General features: G+C 39.3%; 1 protein-coding gene across 1 annotated transcript; it reads left to right on the top strand.

Moving 5' to 3' along the window:
* The first annotated feature begins 1311 nt into the window (after nt 1-1311).
* Nucleotides 1312-9814, top strand: LOC116410990 (protein kinase C theta type-like). Its single transcript, XM_031902750.1, has 8 exons — nt 1312-1810; nt 4183-4289; nt 4434-4601; nt 6946-7037; nt 7963-8025; nt 8479-8617; nt 8863-9054; nt 9641-9814. Exons 1-8 carry the CDS (start codon nt 1312-1314, stop codon nt 9791-9793), a joined length of 1413 nt encoding a protein of 470 aa, XP_031758610.1. The 3' UTR covers nt 9794-9814.

Raw genomic sequence — 9814 nt, 5'->3', positions numbered from 1 at the left:
TCCAAGGCGCAAACCACTTTTAAGCAAAAAGAACATTAAGGCTCGTCTCAATTTTGCTAAAAAACATCTCAATGATTGCCAAGACTTTTGGGAAAATATCTTGTGGACTGACGAGACAAAAGTTGAACTTTTTGGAAGGTGCGTGTCCCGTTACATCTGGCGTAAAAGTAACACAGCATTTCAGAAAAAGAACATCATACCAACAGTAAAATATGGTGGCGGTAGTGTGATGGTCTGGGGTTGTTTTGCTGCTTCAGGACCTGGAAGGCTTGCTGTGATAGATGGAACCATGAATTCTACTGTCTACCAAAAAATCCTGAAGGAGAATGTCCGGCCATCTGTTCGTCAACTCAAGCTGAAGCGATCTTGGGTGCTGCAGCAGGACAATGACCCAAAACACACCAGCAAATCCACCTCTGAATGGCTAAAGAAAAACAAAATGAAGACTTTGGAGTGGCCTAGTCAAAGTCCTGACCTGAATCCTATTGAGATGTTGTGGCATGACCTTAAAAAGGCGGTTCATGCTAGAAAACCCTCAAATAAAGCTGAATTACAACAATTCTGCAAAGATGAGTGGGCCAAAATTCCTCCAGAGCGCTGTAAAAGACTCGTTGCAAGTTATCGCAAACGCTTGATTGCAGTTATTGCTGCTAAGGGTGGCCCAACCAGTTATTAGGTTCAGGGGGCAATTACTTTTTCACACAGGGCCATGTAGGTTTGGATTTTTTTTCTCCCTAAATAATAAAAACCCTCATTTAAAAACTGCATTTTGTGTTTACTTGTGTTATCTTTGACTAATAGTTAAATGTGTTTGATGATCAGAAACATTTTGTGTGACAAACATGCAAAAGAATAAGGAAGGGGGCAAATAGTTTTTCACACCACTGTATATATATATATCCCTTCCTAGTGATATAAAACTAGACTCCCGGGTCTCTACAAACCTTACAGTATGCTAGGGGCCCTATCCAGCCAGTGTGACAGTCCCTACTCTGGGCTGATACAGCCATGTGACCAGCATCCTAGTGCGCACGGCAGTGTCAGTTGGCCCAACTGCCGTTATCTCAGATCTGTTCAGGTCTTTCGAGAGTCTGGGTGCGTTTCTTTGGTGCGATTTTTTTTGGCGAATTACGATCGATACGTCTTTGGATTGCATTTGTAGGAGTCTGCGAACAGCAGTTATTAAATAACATCGCCTCCAAACACTGTGGGGTTCATTTAATTCCGATTAAATACCCCATTAGTGTTATTCAGTGCAGGGATTGACAAGGAGGACCAACTGTCAATCCCATCAAACTCTCCAGCAACAACATGGAGAGAAAACCTTCCTGCAGCATTATAAACATCAGCAGCAGTGATTGGGAAGAAAATAGGCAGGTAAGTATTAAATGTAAGAACCACAGCGATGGCGAGGAAGAAAGGAAGAAAAAGAGGATAAAAGTCTCCAGTAACATCAGGAAGAGGAAAAGAAGCAGCAGTAGCCTCACTGATAACAGCAGCGATTGGGGAGTAAATAGTGGAGAAAAGTTTAAAAAGGTAAGTATTAAATGTAAGAACCACAGTGATGGCGAGGAGGAAAGGGAGAAAAAGAGGATAAAACTCTCCAGTAACATCAGGAAGAGGAAAAGAAGCAGCAGTAGCCTCACTGACAACAGCAGCGATTGGGGAGTAAATAGTGGAGAAAAGTTTAAAAAGGTGATTATTAAATGTAAGAACCACAGTGATGGCGAGGAGGAAAGAAAGAAAAAGAGGCAAAAACTCTCCAGTGACATCAGGAAGAGAAAAAGCGGCAGCACAGACAGCAGCGCTGGTAAGTAACTGAAATTACAGATAAACATTAAACTTTTTGTTGCCAGGCTTGGATTTGCTGCAAAATTCCACATTTCGCCATCTGCAAATCACATCCAGATTTTATTGAAAAACATTAAAAAATAATAGTAAAAGTTAAAAGATCTACCCCCGTGTATAATAAAAGGCACTACCTTTGCCCAGTTGCAGTAACCCATAGCAGCCAATAAGATGTTTGTTTTCAAACAGGTGACCAGTTAATTCTACCTGCTGATTGGTTGTTATTGCTTACTGCTTGATTTTGTATACAGGTATGGGATCCCTTATCTGGAAACCCATTATCTGAAAAGTTCCGAATTACAGAATGCCCGTCTCCCATAGACTCCATTTTAATCAAATAATTCAGAATTTTAAAACTGATTTCCTATTTCTCTGTAGTAATAAAACAGTACCTTGTAATTGATCCCAACTAAGATATAATTAATCCTTATTGGATGCAAAACAATCCTATTGGGTCTAATTAATATTTTATTGACTTAAGGTATGGAGATCCAAATTACGGAAAGACCCCTTATCCGGAATACCCTTGGTCCCGAGCATTCTGGATAATGGGTCCTATACCTGTACAAACAGGGATGGGGATACAGAAAAAAGAGGGGGGGCGGAAGGATGTGGGGGTTACAGCCATAGTTGAGTTTTACATTAAATGTTTGTTATCTACAAATACAATGGGTTTCCAGCCAGCCACCCCATACTTTGTCAAACTTATTCAGTTGACCTCTGGCTTTGTATGTGAGTTTGATTAGTGGGAGCATTTTATTAACCAAATCTACCCACCCAGCCTTTTTTGGCGGCAGGGGAGCCATCCAGTTAATGAAAGATGTTTGCTTATAAACAGGTGATCAGTAAATGCTACCTGCTAATTGGTTGCTATGGGTTACTGCTCCTGGGCAAACTTAGTGTATTTTATAACATATGGGGGTATGTTTAGAAGCAATGTTTGTAGTCTGTTCATAGTGTGTATGTTCAGGTTCTGTAATGGCATCTTATCACCCCACAGTAGCGGCCACATCATTCCTGCTTGCACTTTGTCTAAAGTTAAGATTCAAAGGCATCACTGCTCTCCATTATTTAGCTGTCTCTAGTACTGAACATGGGGCCCTCCGTATGAACCTGAACATACAGACAGACATAGTGCAGTGGTTACGTACAATCTAATGGATTCCTTACATTATATATGGGCTTGCTTTAAGGATTTTTTAAGGGGTTTTGATAAGGAAGCAACGTATATCACATTTAAACTTATCTTGCTACAGATATTCACTGCACACATGTAAGGCACTGTCCGGCTGCTTAGAAAGCATTTTAATAATAAAGAACTAATAGCATTGCCTTTGTTTTGCCAACTGAGGAAGCTTGTCCTAATGTTGGGGGCCCCTCAAATATGGTTTTTGTCTTCTTTGCTTTTAGGGAATGGAAAGTACTTTTTAAATGTTTTTCAATAAAATCTGGATGTGATTTTATGCTATAATTGTGAACATTAACTTGAATATCACTTTATAAAGAGGATTTAAAGTGGTTTTGACTATACACAGGGTTGCTGTATGAACCCCTGGCCCACCCAACCCTGCCCCAAATCAACTCAAACCTCCTTTGTAGTAATTCCCTCCCCTTTCTTGGCAATCCAGGCTGCTCTGTTTCATATGGGCCCCTGATTTCACTATAAAGTGCTGAGAAACATGTTGAGATACAGTGAATATATAACAGGGGGTTGCAGAATGTACAGTTAAAGCACTGGTCCCATAGAAAAGCTTGGTGCTGATCATTAATATGTCAGCCACAGATCTCTTTTTGTGACTTGTGGGTTTAATAACGTTAACTAAACTGCATTATTTGGACTGCACCATATGGCCCTTACCCAAGTCACCAGAAAACTTGGGCCCCTTGCAATTAAATTTGAGGCCCAACATGACCAATGCAGCATGGTTAGAGTTAGCTAATAACATATATGATAGCAAAGTACATTCAAACCCCAAATTCCTACTGAAACTAGCTGGCCTTCTTCTAGAGAAGAAAATATGGATTATATTCGAAGGGTCCAGCACTACCATAGTTTAGTAATCACTTTACAATATTCCCAAGCTTTAAAAAATCCTCCACAGGAATCCCCAGCCCCCAACCTGCAAATCACTTAAAAAAAACCCCTTCACTATTAATATGTAAGGTCTGAGGAATAGGACCCTCTTCACCTCCTGTACAGGTGAGGATTTGTATTAAATATGTGTCTGTTTGATGTATACAACTATTGTACGGTGCTACAGTTAATAATATTAAAGATTGCTCTTTGTGAATGTGATGGCAGCCAAGTGAAATTAATAAAATATCTCTCCCCAGGAGAAGGATGCAGCCAGAGGCCCTGTGTTCAGGTCAGGAGGCCCCTCGCTTTGGACATCACAAGCTACACATTCCATCGTGTACTTGGACGGGGTACATTTGGCCAAGTAAGTGACATAATTGGATATGAACACAAAAGTCAGATATATCTGTTTTTTTGTCTAAAAAGTCATTATAGTGGCAGCGACATTGCCCCACAGCGTCCCTAAGGAAATCCGTTAACCTTTTATTCTTATCTCTGCCTTTCTTAGGTCATATTGGCTTCCACACCTACCAACAGTCAACAAGTGGCCATTAAGGTCATCGTGAAGAAGCCACAGATGGCGAACAGACAGAGCATTCTGCGGGAGGCACGAGTGCTAAGGGTTGCTGCTGGGCACCCATACCTGTGCCATATGCATGCAGCCTTTCAAACACAGGTAAAAGATATTGCCAGACATGCCATGTAATTTATTTAAAATCATGTCTCTCTTCCACAGGTCAGTCACACACTTGTACATAGTGTGCAGATGCCATTTAGACTTTTTAGTACTGGCATGAGTGGATGATGAGGGGGTTACTGTGATATAAAGGGGCACAGTGATCTGCCATTTCTCATACTTTGGGGTTGGGAGAGGGGCTATTAGAAATTTGTTTCCAAAGAGAAGGAGGAATAGCGCTCCCCAATATTTAATTATACTACTTAGCGGCTCAAATGAGTCACTTTGCTACTTGGGTGGAAGAGGCGCATCATCAGACTCTTTTCCATATGCAAGCTTTACTGGTGGAGAATAAATGCACACCCTTCCAATGGTTGTCTATTAAAAAACCCTCCAACACAGTATACCAGAATGTAGTAATGCAACACACTCGATTAATTTGGACTAAGGCGACTCAAATTCTTAAATTCACAGGCTTCCTTCCGCAAACCCCCCTATGGTGTAACTACTGGTTTCCGCATGTTGCTAAACTAGGGGAAATGCCAATTGCAGAATCCTCAGGATAGGGGGCGTATGGCAAAATGGGACAATGGTTACTTTTAATCATCTTAAAGAAACCTTTCAGCTCCCCTCCAATCAGTGGCTACAATACATGCAAATACAAAAAAGATTTCACTACAAAACAATAAAGCAACTATCCAAAGATCACAAAACTCAACAGTAGACCTAATAATGCAAGGCTCCACAAAAGGGCTAATCGCTTCACTGTATGCTAATCTGCATAGTAAAGTATTTAACAAACCCCTAGAGAAACTAAGGGGAAAATGGGAAGCAGACCTGGACACGCTAGATGATGATGATGGTTGGGATGAGGTGCTGGAATCTCCCCTCACAGCATCACTTAACTATAGAAATAGGATGATACAACTATATTTTGTACACCAAGCGTATTACACTCCAGCTAAACTGCATCAAATATTCCCAAATACAACATCGGAATGTTCTAGATGCCATGTAGAAAACACCACACTAATGCATTTGGTGTGGGAATGCTCGGTCCTGGGTAATATTGGCACTTATATTGTAGTGTCACCCACTGTGACCTACAGCACTTATATTTGCCTATTTGTGTCTGTTAGTTACCCTCCCATATAGATTGTAAGCTCTACGGGGCAGGGACCTCCATCCTCTTGTGTCCTCGACTCTTAACTTATTGCAGCTGTATTTATCTTTATTTATTATTATACTTTGTATTCATCTATTATTATCTTATTAACACCCTGTTTGTATTAATGTATTCTACTGTACAGCGCTGCGTACATAAGTAGCTCTTTATAAATAAAGATATACATACATATTGGACCAAGGTTTTGAATAAGCTGGACCTGATCCTAGAGGTGAAACAACTACTCACACAACAACTTAGTGTATTCACCAGAGAATGTTTATTTTTAGCAAAAAAAAAAAAAAGCAATAACAAAGAAATGGAAAGATTTAACACCCCCCAAATATTCACATTGGCTCTCTGAAGTCGAACACCTATGTACATTGGAAAGTCTAATATATAAAACTAGAGGAGCTCCCAAGAAACAAGAAAAAATATGGGGAAAATGGCTAGAAAAATCCACTTAGAGAGCTATAGGTGGTATTTTCTTAAAGTATTTTAAGATATGTTTGTAAACTGTAATATGTGCCGACATCCTGAGGGTCAGAAATGAAAGGGGAAAGGAAAATGCATACAAAAGAAAAGGTTACAATTTATTTTCAAGTGCAACATAACTTGCAACTTTTGTTACTGCAAAACATGTCATATACTAGAACCTTATTACATTGTGTAACTCTGCCTCATAATGTGATGTATATATGCTTAAACTGCTGTAAAATCTTCTCAATAAACTTGCCTGAATTAAAAAAAAAAAAAAGAAATTTGTTTCCAGTCCTCCCGCCAAGTACATACTGTAGAGTCTTACTCCCTATCTGCCCAGGGTGAGATCATGGACAAACCCAGTATCATTGTGCCATAGATGCAATGTGACCATTAACAGCATTCTAGAGAAATATTTGAAAGCTTTTAATGTATTTGAATGATATACAGTACAGGGATAGGGAGCTAAAACAATATAGTCAATAGTATTCCTTAACAGTTTCATATATCTTTGTCTCCAGAGAAGTAATTATGACGGTACCAGGGCCCAAGCACAGTTGCAGCTCCTATACGTATGCACCTGTTTGTGCCATATGTACTTTGTTCCAATGTAGCCATGTAGAAGCCTACATTAAACTGTTCAATACTGTGCTACCTGCTCATCTGAGTCATTCTCCTTTTCCTTTATCCAAAAAACAGAACTGTGCCTTCATCGCTATGGAGTTTGCCAGTGGAGGAAGCCTTGAAAATCTTCTCAAGAAGGAACACCACCTGAAAATCAGACAAGTGATGTAAGAATATAGTACCTATGGAAAACAGAAAGAACACAGTCATTGCACAGAAAGAGTGAAAAGGGGAAAACAATTAGCAGAAAAGAAATACAATTACTCTGCTATAAATGATTATACCTATAAACTAAAAGATGTTGGTGATGGATATATATACAGGTATCGGACCCCTTATCCGGAAACCCGTTATCCAGAAAGCTCCGAATTACGGAATGCCTTTCTCCCATAGACTCCATTTTAATCAAATAATTCAGAATTTTAAAACTGATTTCCTTTTTCTATGTAGAAATAAAACAGTACCTTGTAATTGATTCCAACTAAGATATAATTAATCCTTATTGGATGCAAAACAATCCTATTGGGTTTAATTAATGTTTTATTGATTTGTTAGTAGACTTAAGGTATGGAGATCCAAATTACGGAAAGACCCCTTATCCGGAATACCCTTGGTCCCGAGCATTCTGGATAATGGGTCCTATACCTGTATATATATATATATATATATATTAGTATTACACACAGTACAAATAAAATTGGATCTATTTCATACTGGCACAAGCACCAGTAGCAGTTAAATAGCCTGAGCAGTTTCTATAGACTGCTCATAGACACTTTACTTACTTATAGTATTACTGCTGCTTGGTCTTCTATGTAATTATTGCACACAGGTTAAAATAATCCAGCTTAGATACGTAGGAAAGTGTTTGCAGCCCTAAAGGAAAGAAAAAGGCAAAAGTCATATATGTTCCTGAAATATATGTTTGTGCAGTGGGTGGGCTGTTTGGGGTTGTGATTCAACCCTAAAGGATAAAATAATCACTTTGCTTAATTTCACCTGATTTCTCATATTCTTCAACAACAAATGATTCAGTGTAGTTTATGATATGTATTTAGTATTGGGGTAATATAATTATGCTATCATGAACAGCTTATACTCTGCGGAGATGGTGTGCGGCCTGCAGTATCTTCACTCTCGTGGAATTATCCATTGGTAAGTTAAATCCTGCTCTCAATTCTAAGATTTGTTTTGTATTCTCCAATTTAGACAAAATGTCAAGGGAAAAGATGCCCTAAGAGTTCCTAAACACTGGCACTGATATATATGTTAGTGAAATGCTTTCAATGCCTGTGCGTTTGAACACCATGGTGAATATGCTACTCATGGGTCCTATACTTGCAACAGAGACGGTGTTTGGGTGCATTATAGACACAGGCAAAATGCTGCATAATAGTCCTATGGAAATTGCATGCTGCATCAGTATGTTTTCATACAGCTGCAGTATTTTGTGTGTGACTACAAGAACAGTACAAAAAAATAAGTTTCATAGGAAATTGCCAGGAAGACAAAGTTTCCTTTTAATGCTTCAAAATTTCCTATAGCAGGTAACATAACAGAAATGTGGGTTATTTTATTATATGTCTCAACTATTTCTCTACGGTGCAGTGATCTCAAGCCCGACAACATACTGATAAGCAGCGAGGGTCACATCAAGATTGCAGACTTCGGCCTGGCAGTGGAACATGTCTTTGGCCACGACACAACCTGCGGCTATAGAGGAACACCTAAGTACATGGCTCCAGAGGTAAGGGAGTTTTAGCTCTTTCAAACGTCTGTTCCAAGGACTACACTAGATTTAAGTAGTATTTCTAAATGTAAAATGGGACACATTTTTACAATTTTTACTGTTGGCTCACGTGGGCTGGGAACTAGGTGTACTGGCCTAATATATTAGTATTGAGTATTATGATGATGGGGCATGAACATATTATAGGAAAACTGCTTTGGATATATTTAGCAGTTTGTTAAGTAATCTACCTTTCCTTCAAGGTGCTAGCAGACCAGCGATATAATGCGGCGGTGGACTGGTGGGCATTTGGCATTATTTTGTGCCAAATGGCCACTGGCTGGTACCCATTTGATGACAAACACGGGGATGCAGCATTGAGACACTCCATCCTTGAGGATAGGGCCAAAGTTCCAACCTGGACTCCCTCCAAATTAGTCATCCTCCTTCGAAAGGTGAGTTTGAGCTATTATTTTATCTCTCTCATACATCTCTCTAACACATGTACCCATCTCCCTTGATGAATCTGCATTTCTTTTGTATTACAGACCTCATTACAAGATACATTACGGCATAGCTTACATTTTCTTTTACCCAGTAATGTTACCTCTCATATGAACCAAAGAGGTTTTCTGGTATTTGAATAACAGAAAGTTCTGACACATTTAATTACTTAGTAAACCACATGCTACCATATGCAAACTCAAAGAAACAATCAGTTCCAAGACAGCAATGGATAAGTACAGCACCTAGCAGAATATATGTGTATTCTATAGATACTGGGAAATATAGTCAGACAAAGAAGGGGAGAGGCACACTGAATTTTCAGTGGGCTACTGCCCTATGTTGTTTATTGTAAGCAGAAAACTTCGACACAAGCTTTAATGGCCAACTCCCTTCCTCAGCTGGAAAGTCATAGCAGATTTGCACTTTACTCTTTCCCAATGTTTGTCTGTTTTGTTATAAATACAACAATGATTGTAATTATTAATGTTCAACAAATTTCTACAATGTTTAAACAATTGTCTTTTCTATAACCAGCTCCTGAGGAAGAAGGCTTGCAACCGTTATGGTGTCAAAGGGAACATCAGGCAATGCCTCTTTTTTGATTCCATTGACTGGGAAACTCTGGAAAACAGGACACTGCCACCCCCATTCCAGCTAGAAGCTGTAAGTACATTACTGCAGGGATAATGGGAAAACGACTTCTTTATG

This window comes from Xenopus tropicalis, chromosome 5 (genome assembly GCF_000004195.4).
Source record: "Xenopus tropicalis strain Nigerian chromosome 5, UCB_Xtro_10.0, whole genome shotgun sequence".
Classification (NCBI taxonomy): domain Eukaryota; kingdom Metazoa; phylum Chordata; class Amphibia; order Anura; family Pipidae; genus Xenopus; species Xenopus tropicalis.
Note: the sequence above shows the minus strand (reverse complement) of the source record. Positions and strands in the feature narration are given on the sequence as shown.